Source organism: Protopterus annectens, chromosome 2.part1 (assembly GCF_019279795.1).
Source record: "Protopterus annectens isolate FY-2018-M chromosome 2.part1, PAN1.0, whole genome shotgun sequence".
Lineage (NCBI taxonomy): Eukaryota > Metazoa > Chordata > Ceratodontiformes > Protopteridae > Protopterus > Protopterus annectens.
Genome location: NC_056729.1, coordinates 1,119,559,871 through 1,119,576,938, shown reverse-complemented (window position 1 = coordinate 1,119,576,938; position 17,068 = coordinate 1,119,559,871). Strand labels below are relative to the sequence as shown.

General features: G+C 41.4%; 1 protein-coding gene across 6 annotated transcripts in view; it reads left to right on the top strand.

Annotated features, from left to right (window-relative positions):
* LOC122794349 (cysteine-rich secretory protein 2-like) overlaps positions 1–17,068 on the top strand; it is a 641,399-nt gene that overhangs the window by 318,211 nt on the left and 306,120 nt on the right. For all 6 annotated transcript variants that reach the window (XM_044062663.1, XM_044062664.1, XM_044062665.1 and 3 more), the window contains one exon: positions 14,883–14,973. In XM_044062663.1, coding sequence (XP_043918598.1) covers positions 14,883–14,973 — 91 coding nt within the window. The remainder of the gene's footprint in view (positions 1–14,882; positions 14,974–17,068) is intronic.

The window sequence follows — 17,068 nt, the reverse complement described above, 5'->3', positions numbered from 1 at the left end:
TAATGAAACAAAATGAGCGTTAGGACTGGAAAAGCACCAACTATGAAAAAAAAAACAATCCAAGTCCAAAACAGGCAACCTAAAACAGAGACTCATTCAGAAAAGTTAATTTATTCTTTAGAAATCTCCACACGTCAAGCAAAAATTGTATAAAATCCAAAAGTGACCAAAGAGTTGATGTAAGTGCTTTCGTCTGTTCTCTTGACAAACTTTATAAAACTAAAAACATTCTCACTAATCAGTTCTGTTATAACAATCAATTATCATTCACTCAATTAATTTTTAAAGTGGTAACATTCCTTATGCAATAATTATAGCCTTACAAACAACTCTCAGTATGAATTAAAAAAGCATAATAAATATGTTGATATGAAACTTTTAAAATTTGAGGCAAAACATGAGTTCATGACTTCCTTGCCCTTTGCTTTAAGATAGGTAGTAGGAATAAATGTTCATTAATACCTGGTAGGTTGCTGGCATTCAAAGTTAACTGCCAATACAATTCCCTGGATTCAATCTCATTCTTCTAATCACCTCCTCTCATATTTTGCCTAACAATGTCTAAAATACCAAACTTAAAACCAAGGAAATTTGGACAAACCTGTAAATGTTATACGAACCACAAAAACCAACAGAAATATTTTGTGGTTTCATCCCTAAAAAACAAGGCTAAGTAATGTTATTGATGCACAGAATGTAATTTAAAATAATTTATATTAAATTAATTTGTGTTTTTCATTCAACAAATGGTTATTTGGTGGCTATTGTATTTAAACAAATTTTGGCTGATGTTATGGTATATTCTGATGATATCCCTGTTTATTAGGGATGAAAGCAGTCAATATTTATGTTGGTTTATGTGTTTTTTATAATAAACTATGGATTTTAATCTGGAGGAACCTCATTTTGGTGAGTTTTGATTCTTATTTTTTTCTGGTCTTCTTGTATGTATTTTAGATTTCAAAATACTGAACTAGGAGAGTAGCATATGTTCATCATTAAATCCCTGCTGCAGTAGTCTAAAACAATATGAGACATCCTGTCAAGGATTGGTTCCACTCAGTCAGCTTTTTAAAGCTTTAGAGCTCCTTACATGTACCATAGGCACTGGTATGCATAAGAGATGTAGTTCAAACTAGTTGCTAGGGCACTATCTACTTCAAAACATTTTTTTTGCCCTGAAAGAGTGCATAGGACTTCAGGAGATCACTGGTCAGTTGGGTCTTCTTCAAAGCTAGGTAGATAAATTCTCCATTTGGGGATTAACTTCCAAATTTATTTAAAAAAGGTGTGTGTGTGTGTGTGTGTGTGTGTGTGTGTGTGTGTGTGTGTGTGTGTGTGTGTGTGTGTGTGTGTGTTTTGTGTTCTTGGATATTTGATTTTAGGGCATTTCAACCTATTGAAATACTTGTCACTAGAAGACACTACGCAGAGCTTCAATTTTATTGGTGGGAATTCTTTGATGGCATTTTTGTGTAAAATTGCTTTCCTTGTAAAACTAAGTATACTTCACAACTTTTCTGTGGGACTTGTACTTTATTGGACAGAGCTGTCTTGTATGATTTTTTCAACAAAAAGTACACTTTTCTGCAAGAAATGGAGACTGCCCCTTCACTGTTACAATGACCAGTTATGAAATGCTATACTCAGCTGTAATGTGGTCCTAAGGCCCTGTGGGGATTCCATAGCTCTTTTGTGAATTTTAGTAAATGGTGTGAGGAAAAGTGTACTTTGTTGCAATACGCTTTGGTGAGTGTGTTTGGTGCTTATGACTGAAAAATGTTGTGTCAGTAACAATCCTTTAAGTCTGAATGTTTCACTAACTCTTTTTGGCTCTACTATCCATCTGAGAAACTCGTTTCATGGCTAGAACATGGACCTGAGTCCTTCTTAGACTTTCACTCTTTCTCCAAGTTGCAAGAAGAAAAAAAAACTTATCTGAGAGACTTCAGTCTTCAACTGAGCTTCCCTGGTATCGCATCCATTGATGGGTCACTCTGTGTGGCCATTAGTTGTTCTTCAGACCACTCAACTACTTCCTCTGGTCCCTCTGGTGTTGCTCCTTGAGATGATTTTATTGAATGGGAGTCATGCATGTCCAGATGCCTTTATCAGGGAAGGGAGTACCACCCTTGCAGGCTTCATGGAAGGTACCAGTGTATGATCCTATGTTAACACGCAGTGAGGAGCTGCAGCTCCTTTGGGGTAGAGACCATCCTCTAATCCACCACTTTTATGAGGAGGGGGTCTCCTGAGAAAATAAATCATAAGTCCAGACATTTTTCCTCATTTAGAGAAAAATAACTGACTAGGATTCGCAGAAGCATTGTTGAGAGTAGTACAGCCCTTGAGTGATGATTATCCTCCTCAGTAGACGAAGAAAATATAATAGATTCTGATTCCAAGTCTGAGGCACAACAGTTGGACAGGGATAGTCTATTTCATATTCTCACAATACTGGGTAGAGATGCTGATTCTGAAGAGAGCCTTTTCTCAGATTCTTCTCTTGAAGAATGGTCTATACCATTGCCAATATGAGGGTCTTTTTTCATTGTAACACCACTGCCAATCCGAGGGTCTTTTTTTCAGTGGAATAAACAAACATGTCTGAATATCAACAATAGATAGGTGGAGTTTCCTTACTCTGCACCTGTTTCTCCTGCTTTTTTCAACCTTAGAATATGTCTTTTTGCCAGCCTACACTTTTCCTAACAGTCAGCCATCTCTTCATAAAATACCTAATAAGTTGTATAAAGTGCCTCAGTTACCCAAGTCAGATCCTTTAGTAATTTCTATGTCAAAGTCAACTTCTATGAAGCTTCTTTTAGCTGGTGACCTTACCTATTCCGAAATATAACAAAAGACTTTCTTCCAGATTTTCAAGAAGCAGAAAAAGTATACACAGAAAAGTTTAGGCAAACAAAATATCACAAAACAGTGACAGGAAGGGTCAAAGAAAAGAGGAGGAACCAGGGACGACACAAAAAAAAAATTTGACTATATGACCCATCTGGATATTCCCCCTCTCCAGAGTGTCAGCCCCATAAATCTATCCCATTGTTCAATTCTTAATTATCCATTATGGCACCAGATAATAATTCAAACAGTCGGGTGTGAAGAATCATTCTAGAATGTCAAAGATGAGACTCACATCCTGAATTTTAAGGGCTTCCTCTACATCTTTCCAGTAAAATGGGCCTGTCATCTTTTTTTTTTAATCAGATGTTGTCTCAGGAGGTAATAGAAAGAGTTCTCCCAGATCAAGCAGGGAAAGAACTTTATTCAATAAGTTTTGTGGTGTCAAAGAAAGAAGGAACATGGAGACCCATTCCAGACCTTTCTTTTTAAACTTGCACATCACAGATTCAGATTGGTGGGTGAATCAGTTGCCTATCAAACAAGGTATTCCCTTCTCCCTGCTAGTCCCCGCTCAGTCTATAATGACATATGCTTCAGACTTTGCTTGGGGAGCTGTGTCCAAGGGAGTGTAAGGGTGGGGTCTGTAGAACAAATAAAACAAATTAAAACACAAATGTCAAGGAAATAATGGCTCTAAGTGCTTTCAAATCTGTGAACCATATCTAGAAACCAGGACCCTCTGTTAGTAAGCACAGACAGTACCACAATGAAGTGGTACATAAACAAACACGGGTGGACTAGGTCCTACCCCTTTGCAGAGTAGGTATCATTGCCTGGGTTCTAACAACTCAGTTCAGTTTGTCCCTTCTGGCTCCATACATTCTGTCGGAGCAAAACATTGTTGTAGAAAAGCTGAACAGGACCAAGACAGACTGTCATAAATGGAAGTAACACCATTTTTATTCCCATGGATGGAAAGCTTTCTGCATGCCTTTCTGCCTTTCCTCTAATAACCAGAGTTCTCCTTAAGATTCAGAAGGACCCTCTAAATATAGTTGTGATGACCCCCTTTTATTCCAGGCAACAGTGGTTCTACCTTCTTTTGAAAATGGCCACGAGCAATTACCACAAGCTTTCTCACAGACTGAATTTGAGGGTTTTACACAACCCAGTGTTAAACATCTTTCCATTAACTGCCTGGATGATAGAATTTTAATATCTTTTAGGCACTTCATTCTAATGATGTGCAGCAGATATTAAGGGAAGCAGAGAAACCTGCTACGAGAAAACCATATATGGGTATGTGGAAAATATTTTCTAGTTGGTATCAGTCAAGTGCCAAGAGGATCCTTTTAAGGCTTAGACTCCTGTGATTCTTCAATATTTGTGTAAGTTATTATCTTCTGGCCGTTATTTTAAACCCTTTCCTTTTCAACTTACTTCTACAAGAAGAGCATCCAAGTTATAACCTCTTAAGGTGAGGTATCCTACCATGTTTTTCACAAAGACGGGGAGACTTTGAGAACAAATATGTCTTTTATGATTGCAGTCATTTCATAGTTAACACAAAACCAGGCTATTTATCTCCTTGTTTTATTTCCAGACCCTAAAAAGGAGGGAGAAAGAATTCTTCACACTGTGATGTCTGTTGACAACTCATGTACTACATTGATAGAAAAGAATCCTTCAGGACTTCTGATCAACTGTTTGTCTTTTATGAAGGTAAGAAGAAAGGAGAACCAGTGTCTAAACAGACAATTTCTAAATGCTTGACCCAGGCTATTACTTTTTATTGTTGTCACCAAAAGAAGAAACTTACAGACATGGTCAGGACCCTGTCTACTATAGTCTTGACTACTTCTGTGGCTTTTTGGAAAGGGGTAGACTGTAGAAACATACTAGAGGCACCAACTTGGTCATCAGTGCACACCTTTTCGAAACACTACAAACTAGATTCCTTCTCTAAGTCTACAGCAAGCTTTGCTAGGAGTATTCTCCAAGGGATCCCGGCTTCTGAAACAGCTTCCTCCTCTCTTACTCAGTAAGGTTATGGTATTCACGCCATATTGTTTAAGGCTACTTCAACAGTGATCTAATAACTGAAGCAGTGATCTGATGATGAACATAGTACAGTTGTGTAAGTAATCTTACCATAACAAAGTTGCAGTAGCTCCTTCCATCTCCCTCTTTTTGCTATTTTTTGCCAGGTTATGGGGTCTTTTACTTTTATGTCCTTATCTGGCAGGGCTGTAGCCTCCCTTTCTTCTGAGTCAAGAAAGCTCTGAAGTATTTGATAACCTACTCATTGGTTTTGTCTACATCTGTCATGCATACCAGTGATTAATCCATGTGAAAGGAGCCCTAAAGCTTTGGAAAACTGCCTGTATTGGTCTGATCCTTGGCAAAATGTTCCATTTTGCTTAAAACTACTTTAACAGTTTAACAGATATAAACATCTGCTGTTATGATAAGAGGAATTACACAACTGTATTTTATCATCACAACATCCTAAAGTTAAACTGTGTTACTGGAGTAGGATTCTAAAACAGTTAGTATACTGAAGATCCTCTACATCCAGGAATGGTACCCCAATACTAACGTCCAGCTCTAGGGTGGTGTATTTCCTACACTATCTAACACTATGCTAATGCTACATCAATAAAGTGTATCTGTTATAAGAAAAATAGGTAATGACATTTAGTTACCTGTTGTTAATATAACTGGGCAAGTGCTCTGCCTGCATTGTAACCATCAAGACAGCCAAACTGCTTGTCACCACAGCACCTCTTGTATATCAGCACTGGTACTGTGGGTATTTTGACTTCCTGCAGTACCATTTCTAACATATAAGTTCATATACCAATTGCTGTCCAGCATCACAGCATACATAACAGGTAAGATGTCCCTAATGCATGCATTATTCTTCTTCATACAATACGTTGAATATCACACTGAGGCTGTTTTGGAAAAGTGCAGACTTTGTTGTTTCAAAAGTGTAAGATATGAATGAGCTCACAAATCACAGTACTGCAGATGTGCATGATTTAGGTTCATTGATTATTAGTAGACAGTTGATCTGGATCATTTGAAACATATTCTAAATAATACTCTATGCATATTACCTCTTTTCATAAGAGTTTGAGGTGGTCATCCTTGGGGTGGCTTAAAATTTCCCACCCATTCATCCGTGTAACATTTGGAAAGGACTACTTTGTTTACTATAGAAGGAAAGTCTATTCTGGATGAAGGAATTTTTTTTAGGAGAGCTTTTTATTCCACTAACAGATTCAATATATGTTACAGCAGAAATGTACATCTCAGCTATGGGTGTTTGCAGTGTTACTAGCTTTATTAATGTGTAAAAGGCCATACAAGACAGAGTCTTTTGAGACCTTGTAAGCAAGCAGAGTTCACCTCACCAGAGACCGTATGATACTTAAACAGAGAAACAGTTTTATGACAGTCTGCAATGGACTTAGAACTCAGGTCCTTAAATTCTTAGTGAGGTAGTAATGGGGTCTTTTAAACTGGATCATGTGTTTGACCATGTACATAGTGAGGGGAGCATTATATTAATTTATGGGTCTAATAAGAGATGAGCTGAGAAGGATTGAAAATTCCTGGTATTTAAAAGTTATACCTCTGAATATTAGCAGGGCTAGGTAGGGTGATTTTCTAATGACCATAGAGCTGTAGTGGTCAATTTAAAGCTCATTGTTTCCAAAAATTGCTAAGCCTTTAATAATTATGTCTTTTATGCAGTAGGTACTAGGGTGCTTGTGTAGATTTTATTGCCTTAGACCATTGTATAGGCACCAAGTGTTTGTATGTGAAAGACCCACTTACAGGATCCAGTATTCCTCAGGAGACACTTTGTAGATCAGCTAAAGACCCTTGACATCAGCATGTGAAATTGTTCGATCTCACCGTTTGTTCTTACACACGGGTTCGGAGCCAATCCTCGGCTCCAAGTCGGCCACTTCACAAGCTCTGCATCTAATAGAAAGCTCGAGGCACAGTCTATATCCCATGATCCTCAACTACCATCCCTCAGATCTAGTTTGCCGTTGCAGCTGGTCACATCGAGAAAGTTCGGGCCAGTTAAAACTTTCTTTTTTTCTATATTAAGAACTGCTAAAATTTTTGGCTAGTTATATATATAGAGTGTTAGTGTGTGTGTGTAGTTTTAGCCAGGTTTTGTTGCCTTTAGATTTTTTATACATATAATCTTAGGGCTTAGGCCTATTTTATTCTGTCAGGGCTCTGACAGCTTTAGTATTAGAACTTTAGTAGATAGTTTTCTAGTATTTAGCTAGTTAATATTTGTGTGCAGTGTTATTGATATTACTCCCTTATTATTCTTATATATATATATATTTTCATATATCCATATTTACTATAGTATTTCATAGTTAAATTAGGACTGTTGCTAATTTTTAGCTGTTCATATTTCTTAGTAAATTAGTATTTTAGTGTACTTAGAATAACTTTTTCTTACTTGTTAAACTTTGTTCCCTGTCAGCTATGTCTGAAAAAGTTAAATCAGGGTTCAGAAGGTGTCAGTGTGGGCAGAAGATGTCCATTACTGACAATCATGCTTCCTGCGTCTACTGTCTTGGCCCTCTCCACCTGCAGGAGGACAGCTCTATTTGTCACTCCTTCAGTGGAAGGGTTATGATGGAAAGGCGCAGGAAGCTGATAGAAAGAGGCTTACTAAAGCCTGATTTTCAAGAAGCCTTGGAAAAGGCTGATCAGACTTCTAAGTCTTCGAAGGGGTCGAAGACTTCGAAGGTATCGGAGTCCAGGTCATCGGCTCCGAGCACCTCGTCTAAGGTTCGGTCGCTGGCTCCACAGACCTCAGGGTCGAACACTGAGCAATTATCTCTCATCGAGCCTCAGGTCTTGGAGCCAGTGTCGGATGTGCCTCCTCCCTCGATCCTTTGGTCGGTGACATCTTCGGCCCCTTCGACCTGTTCTTCCAGACCTTTATCGGATACTGACGTGGATCGTGTGGTACAGAAGCTCATGGAGAATACAGCTCTGTCCAAGCTAATTGCGGTTTCATCCCAGTTGGTTTAGAAACTGGAAGCCCTCCCTGTATCTCCAGCAGATCCTCCTCTGAGACCCTTTGAGTCTTCGGAGCCAGGAGAAGAAGAACCAATGATCGTTGAACCCTCGGCGCCGAAGCCTACCTTTGTGTGATCGGCACCACTGACCTCGACTCCCTCGGAGCCCATAGAGGAGCCACGGAGCCGACGGTCTCTCCTTGGTTCTGGGGCCGAGAGTCGAACCGAGTTGTCGGTTCCGACTCTTCCTCTTGGAGCCTCGGCTCAGATTAGTTCGGCACCATCCTCGGGGTCAGAGCCCGTGGTCCCAGTCTCGGAGAAACTACCATGCTCTTCGGACCTGGTGGAGTCCTCGACCCGGGGCTCCAGTGCCTTCGACGTTATGAGGAAGGTCTTGTCTGAAAAGACATTCACTTCATCGCAGTCATCTTCTCCTTCCCCTAAAGGGCCGCGTTCTGTTTCTGTACCAGCGATCCCACCCAAGCGTAGAGACCCTTTGCCTCAGCCAACCCCAGAGGGTGTCCCCTGCTCCTTGGAAGCTTCACCAAATGCCCCCTCTGATGAAGTCCCGAGGAATAGATTGTGCAAGAGGAGGCACATTGATTCTCCACAAGAATCACTCACACCAGACACCAATTTGGAGGAGACAGAGGGGTCCCCACAGTCCCCCTCGGAGGATGTCTCGTTTGCTGACATCCTGGAGATCTTGAAACAGAGGGGTGATTGGCAGACCATTGCCCCCACTGAGGATGAATTGGTGTTGCTGAAGGCATTTGGGGCTCAACCTTCTACCTCCTGGGTGACCCTGCCCTTCGATGAACTAATGGATCTGATAGCTCGTAGGGCATGGGAAACTCCAGATACAGTGGAACCAGTCCCTAGGAAGCCAAACAAGTATATTACTGCCCCCCCCGAGACAAGGCTTATCTTACAAAAGGTGTCCCAGTGGATGCTATGGTAGCAGCAGCCACGAAGAAGGAAACGTCTGAGTCATCTTCCTCTGTTCATCCTCCTAATAAGGATTCCAGGACTATGGATAGATACGGGAAGTGCATTTTCAGTTCAGCAACTTTTTCCATGCATTCGCTGAACTACCTCACGCATTTTACACGACTTCAGAGAGATCTCATTAAAGAGTTGGGAGATACTCTCCAGGGTAACACAGATGCTGCTGTCTCTGAAAAGGTAATAGCACAACTTAACACCCTCACGTCGATAGTAAACTCATCCATGAGGCTCATCTTGTATGTGGCTGAAGGTTCGAGTAGGGCTGCAGCTTCTGCGATCACTCTACAGAGGCACTCCTGGATGCGCCTTTGCTCCTTTGAGGAAGCCTTCAAGTCTTCCTTTACCAATGCCCCATTTGATGGTGCCACCCTGTTTGGTCCCAAAGTGAAGGAGACTCTCACTTGGTGTGAGCAAGAAGGTAAGACCCTGTCTGCCGTAGGGGTGCATTTTTCTGCCCCGACCAGACCGTACCCCAAAGGGCAAAGAGGCGGAAAAATGTGGTTCCGAAAGACTCAGGGATCTTACCAGCCCACACAGAGTGACGCCCCCTCCAGAGGCAGAGGAGGAGGCAGGAATGGAAGACACCGCCCAGGCAGCAGAGGGGGTCTGCAGATCCAGGGTGATAGGGATAGCATCCCTGGGAAGCCCTTCCAGCACTCCTGAAGGGAGGCCTGAGTGTCATACTCTGGAGGCAGTCAAGGGTCTCTTAGCTTTATACCCAGAGACCTGGCTAAGTCTTACTATGGATTCTTGGGTAAAAAGAGTAGTAACCAGAGGATACAATATCCCTTTTATCACCATGCCCCCACAACAAAAGAGATTTCCAGATGTTCCACCCAGTCTGCAAGATCAAGCAGCCATAGAAATAAAAAAGCTGCTCGAAAACAGAGTCATCCAACCAGTCCCGGTGGACCAGATAGGATCCGGAACTTACTCAAGGTTCTTTTTAGTTCCAAAGAAAACAGGGGACTGGAGGCTGATTTTGGACCTCAGCAAACTCAATACCTTCGTAAGGAAGGAAAAATTCCAGATGGTCACGCTACAGTACAGTCGATCCTTCCCTTCCTACAGAAGGATGATTGGATGTGCTCTATAGATCTCAGGGATGCTTACTACCCTATCAAAATGGCCAAAGCGTCCCGAGATCATCTGCTCTTCCGGCTGGGAGCCAGTCATTTCCAATTTCGAGCACTGCCCTTTGGTCTCACCTCAGCCCCCAGGGTGTTCACCAAATGCATGGCAGTAGTGGCGTCTCACCTGAGGCGCATAGAATTCCAGGTGTTTCCATATCTGGACGACTGGCTCCTCACCGCCACCACCAAGCATCATCTGTTACAATCCAGGAAATACACGATCAACCTTTGTTCCCATTTAGGAATCTCAGTCAATTTCGAAAAATCTGCCTTATCACCCTCACAGCATATCTCATTCATAGGGGCGAAATTAGACACTACTACAATGCTGATCAAACTCCCACAAACAAGAGTATCAGCCCTCAGAGACCAGGTCGCTATTCTGATTCGGAACAGAAAAGTTTCTGCGGCACAAGTGCTGAAAGTGCTGGGCTTGATGTCAGCCACGTTGATTGCAGTTCCTCTCGGCAGGATGCACATGAGGATCCTCCAATGGCTGCTCTTCGCGCAGTGGTTGTTCCAATATCTTTCTCTGTCTCACCACATCTCGATCACGGAATCCTGCAAGTGGGATCTTCAATGGTGGCTAAACAGCCAAGAGCTGACGATGGGTCGTCCGTTTGTATTACCCAGTCCTATAGCCACAGTAACCATGGACGCTTCCCTGATGGGGTGGGGGGGGGCTTCTTCAGGGGAGAACAGTCCAAGGAGAGTGGTCCAAGATAGAGTACAATCTGCATATCAATGTTCTGGAGGTGAGAGCAGTGTTCCTAGCGTTGCAACACTTTCACGAGTCTCTACCTCTAGGAACAGTGGCAGTTCAGACGGACAATATGTCGGTGGTCTGGTACATAAACAAGCAGGGTGGAACCAGATCTTATCCATTATGCAGAGAGGCCCTGAGAATTTGGCAATGGACGGCATCCACAGGTTGTTTTCTGATAGCAATGCACATCCCGGGGTCATCCAACGTCATTGCGGACAGGTTGAGCAGAGCCATCCTGTTACCTCACAAGTGGTCCCTGAACAACCAAGTGGCGGAAAGGATTTTCCGCAGATGGGGCCAGCCTTGCTGCAATCTTTTTACATCCCCCTTGAATGCCAAATACAGAAGCTACTTTGCACTTCTTCCCCCTCCGAGGGGTGCCCCCAGGGACGCACTAGTGCACGATTGACCCCCGGGTCTCCTGTATGCTTTCCCTCCTGTTCCCTTGATTCCCAAATTTCTACAGAAAGCCAGGAACCTGGAAAGGACGATCATACTCATAGCACTATTCTGGCCTTGACAGATCTGGTTTCCCTTCCTTTGTGCCCACCTGATGGAGGAACCATGGATTCTGGACCCGGAGCCAGACCTTTTGACTCACTCGTCGGGAGTTCCTAATCCATCCGTACGGTCCCTCAAATTGACAGCTTGGCTGCTCCACTTCCCAATTTAGTCAGGTCAAAGTTTTTGTCTTCTTCAGTACAGCACATCCTGCTTTCTTCTCACAAACCTTCTACCAGAAAATTATACAAAAGCAAATGGAAACATTTTTCTTGCTGGGCGTCAACACAAGGATTAGACCCTTGGTAGCCCCGATACACAAAATTGTAGAATTTTTATCCACAATGTTTCACAAAGGGGCCTCTACTTCTACGATAAGGGTGCAATTAGCGGCCATATCGAACTTCCATGTAGGTGAAGGGGATTCTTCAATTATGTCTCACAGGCTTTTAGGGCTTTCATGAAGGGTACCTTTCACCTTCGACCACCCATTCGTGAACCGGTTTCCCCATGGAATTTGAATTTGATGTTGTCTCAGCTTATGCTACCACCCTTTGAACCAGCGTCAACCTGTTCAATTAAGTATGTGTCATGGAAGACCCTATTCCTCATCGCTATTACCTCAGCTCGTAGAATTTCAGAGCTCCAGGCACTGTCAGTCAGACCACCATACATGATTTTTCACCCTGACAGAGTTTCCTTGCATACTAATCCGTCCTTTCTCCCGAAAGTATGCTCTGTACTTAACATTAACCAATCCATTGAACTACCCACATTTTTCAAAAACCACTCAAACAAATTGGAATACATGCTACACAAGTTGGATGTACATAGACAACTGAGATTTTATCTGGACAGGACAAAAGACTATAGAAAATCGGACCAACTGTTCGTGTCATTCACGGAGAATTAGAAAGGCATGGCAGTAACCAAATGGACATTATCCAAATGGCTTTTGGACTGCATAAATTTTGTTTATTCTGCTTCAAAGCAACCACTTCCATTTAAGCCTAAGGCTCATTCTACCAGGGCTGTTTCTACTTCTTCTGCCCATACCGCTCTTCTTCCATTGGATACTATTTGTGCAGCAGCTACGTGGGCAAAACCTCATACGTTTGTCATGCACTACAAAGTAGACAGGTCCTCCAAGGACAGAGCGTCTTTTGGTTCCACTGTACTCAGGAACATTCTTCCATAAGTCACCCAGGGTAAGGGAGCTAGGGACGCTACCCGTGTGTAAGAACAAACGTCGAGATCGAACAATTTCACATAAAGAAGTTATGTTCTTACCATAACGTTCCATGTGAATTGTTCATCTCGCCTTTGTTCTTACAACCCCTCCCTCCATCCCCCACCACGTTCTAGTAGAACGGGTATGACTAGTGTCTGGTTGTTTTTTCTAGGTTGCCTTCTCTACCCAATCCTCAGTAAGTAGCCTATTGTCTATTTGCCTATCTGAGGGTGGTTCTAGTAGTATTCAGCTTCAAGTGTGTGTGATGACATGAGAGTTAGATGCAGTGATTAGTACTGCTTTCTGGTTCTTGCAAACTAGATTTGAGGAATGGTAGATGAGGATCATGGGATATAGACTGTGCCTTGAGCTTTCTATTAAATGCAGAGCTTGTGAAGCGGCCGACCCAGAGCTGAGGATCAGCTCCGAACCCGTGTGTAAGAACAAAGGCGAGATGAACAATTCACATGGAACGTTATGGTAAGAACATAACTTCTTTTTAAGCACTGGTGAAATAGATGCCAAATAAGAGCATCTCTAGGACAGAGCCCTGGGGGACCCCACTGATAATGAGCCTTTGGGTGAAGAGGAAATACCCCCAGTCTTGATACATGGACTCTGCCTCTGAGACAGTTTATTATCCAATGGGTTATATTCAGACTTACATTTAGTTTGATTGGTCTTTCTATAATGCTGTTGTGTGAGATAGTGTCAAAGATCTATGACAGATTAAGATATGTTGTCTGAGTTTTGCCCTTGTTCAAAGCCTTTTTTTAAAGAAGTTTACTAGGTTAAGTAGGCAGGATCTACCATTTAAAAACAGTTTTCTGTTACCTCCCTCTGGCTTACCTAGTCCTGTACTACACTTCTACCTGCCTGTGGGAACTGGCAAGCCATAAGGCTTAGCACCATGTACTGTCTGCAGCACCAATTCCCTTATACAGGTAGCTGCCACCAGTAAGATCTTACTGTTTTGAGTAGTTACGGTTGAGATATGGTGGCAGTGAGCATTTTCTACTCCACTGTTTTGGAATCCAGCCTCTGATGCTTTGTTTTTATAAAACAGAAGATTGGCTATTTTAAATATGACAGAAAACAATGTACTTTCGTATCCTGCTAGTATTCTGTTTAGTATAACAAAGAATGACAAAGAAATAGCATGTTTAATCTATCCCTTTGTTTGAACATGTGAATTTGTTTTGATGTGCAAACAAATGTTAGAGAACAGATGGAGACATTGTTTTCTTTGGTCTTATAGTGTATTGCCGCACATTTCAAACAAATGTAAATAAACCCTTAGACTTTGCTGTAACCTTCTTAGCATATGCAGAACTAAATTACACATTTCTGATGCAAAAAAGCGTGACATTTTTGCATTTAATTTTGTTGATAAGTACCTCCCTTTGTAAAGTTTCTTAAACCTGAAAATTCCTGCCATGACATCACTGAGTTCTGAACCCACAAAACTGCACTACATAAACTAGTGTATAAGCTACTATAACTCTATACTAATTCAGCAACAGGAGTTTTATATCCTCATAGAAGTTGTCAGCTATGTTTAACAAGTGAAAATGAACACATATGACAACTTTTTTATTAGTTAAACAAAAATGTAGAGTTATGTTGTGTTTAACTATCGTTCTTTCCATTTGCTTTCTAATAGAGAGAGCATGTAGCAAGGTCCATCTAAAATTGTGTTAAATTGTTTATTAAAATGCACTGTTCATGTCTATATAATAGGGTATTAGATGAAATACCTTTCTGAAGATATTTTTAGAATAGTGTAAAGCTACTTGATTTAGATTATTTTTTTACATTTAGTATAATCATTACTTTCTTATTCCATGGTGGTGGTGCTGCGGTAGCGTTGTCGCCTCACAGTAAGACGCTGTCTGGTTCGATTCTCAGCTAGAGCGTCTTCAGCGTGGAGACATGTGTGAATGGGTGTACCTTCACTGAAGGTTGTGCGTCAGGCCTGGCAAGCCGGTACGTAAAAATCAACTGCCAATCATTAGCTGACCGGAGTTCCGCTGTGGCGACCCCTAACTGGGAAAAGCCGAAAGACACAAACAATAATCATTACTTTCTTAGTTATGAATGCTTTATACCATGTTGCTGTCCCCATGATGTCTTCATTACTGAGAACAGCTGTGTGTTCTAAACTGACTTATGATAAGTCCTGTATGTATTTTGTTTACAATTATCAAAGATTCATATTTTTATAACACTATTGACACTGTATCAATTTAAGAGATGTTTGTACTAGGCCTGCAGCACCCACCAGAAGTATAATAGATATGTTTCCTTTTCCCTTTCAGAAATGGAGCAATGAAGCTGCTACTAATGCAGATAAATGGGCAGCGTATTGCAGCCAAAATCACAGTCACCCAGAAAACAGAACCACCAAGTGTACGTATTACCATGGATTATAAAGAAGTTCAACAAAATATTTAAAAGGATGGCTATTGTTAAACAACTCAGTTTCAACAAGATAGCTCTGTAATAATCATTCATTCCTCATCCTTCTAACAGCTCATGAATCTCATGCTGTTTTCAGAGTAACTAGAAGTCAATTATCATCATATATGTACCATGATCTTGCCTGAGGATCAGCTCTGAGCCCTTTCTTATTTGCAATGGTGATGGACAGGTTGACAGACGAGATCAGACAGGAGTCCCCGTGGACTATAATGTTTGCAGATGACATTGTGATTTGTAGTGAGAGTAGGGAACAGGTGGATGAAACCCTGGAGAGATGGAGATATGCTCTAGAGAGAAGAGGAATGAAGGTCAGCAGGACTAAGACAGAATATATCTGTGTGAATGAGAGGGAGGATAGAGGAATGGTGAGGATGCAAGGAGTAGAGGTGACGAAGGTGGATGAGTTTAAATACTTGGGGTCAGTAGTTCAGAGTAACGGTGAGTGTGGAAGAGATGTGAAGAAGAGGTTACAGGCAGAATGGAGTGGGTGGAGAAGAGTGTCAGGAGGGATTTGTGACAGACTGATACCAGTAAGAGTGAAAGGGAAGGTCTACAAGAGGGTAGTGAGATCAGCTGTGTTATATGGGTTGGAGACGGTGGCATTGACAAAAAGGCAGGAGTCAGAGCTGGATGTGGCAGAGTTAAAGATGTTAAGATTTGCACTCGGTGTGACTAGGGTGGACAGGATTAGGAATAAGTATATTAGAGGGTCAGCCCAGGTTGGAAGGTTTGGAGATAAAGCCAGAGAGGCAAAATTACGTTGGTTTGGACATGTGCTGAGGAGGGATGCTGAGTATATTGGCAAAAAGATGCTAAGGATGAAGCTACCAGGTAACAGGAAAAGAGGAAGGCCTAAGATAAGGTTTATGGATGTGGTGAGTGAGGATATGCAGGTGGTTAGTGTGACAGAGCAAGATGCAGAGGACAGGAAGAAATGGAAACAGGTGATCCGCTGTGGTGACCCCTAACGGGAACAGCCGAAAGAAAATGATGATGATTTTGCCTAATCTGAGGTTGTTTTAGGTATAGGTCATGAAGTGTAGCACCTTGTAGAGCATGCCTATCAATTTCTTTGGACAAGAGTTGCAGACAAAGCCAACAATAATATGGGGCAATATCCCCAAAAATCAGGTACAGCTCTTAAGTATTATTCTAATCCAATTGAAAAGTTAATAGAAATAGAAAATTTGCATCAACATGCATTTTCTGAGAAATAAAAAGTATGAATAATGCCTGGTAGTATTGACTGATAATAATACTTATTGATTTATTAGAAAAAAAATCACAAATTTTACAAAGACAAAGCAAAACAATGAGGCAAAATCAGGGACATTCTGCAAAAGTATGGACAGTCAAGAGGCATGCTTAGAGCAACATAATTTATTGAATATGTAGTTTAACAACATAATACTTAAATGTTGCCCCTAATATTTTAAAGACTAGATTAGAATATGCTCTACACTATTTTGAGTCATGGCTATGAGACCTAATCACCATTTAGGATTTGGTTGCAGCTAGAGGACAACAGAATATTTGTGGCTGCTAAGTTTGCATTCCAAAACATTCAGTGCAGAAATGTGGATACTTTCTGGAAAGACAAAATGCTTTCACAAGTTGCCTACACTATCACATCCCTGCTATTCAAGAGACATAGGAATGAGATGAAATATCAGTGTAGCCAGCGAGCGTACTACACCTTGATTATTTAATAACACAAGCCTGTATAACAATACAATATCTGTCTTGAGTCATTCTGTAGCACTGATGCATCATAATAAGATATGAATAAAAGCAGTGCAAAGTAAGTGCACCATTTATGCAGGGACCAATCCAACACAATACAACTGCATAGTGTGGTTGCCCAATAAATAGGTGATGGCTTACATCTGAGATAAGAAGAGCCAACATCACATGACATTTGCCATTGCAGGAGACATAACAATGCATTATGTGGACAAAACACAGAAGCATTCACTGAGAACTTTCATGGCTTCCATAAAGGCAGAAACATGTCATTATAAAA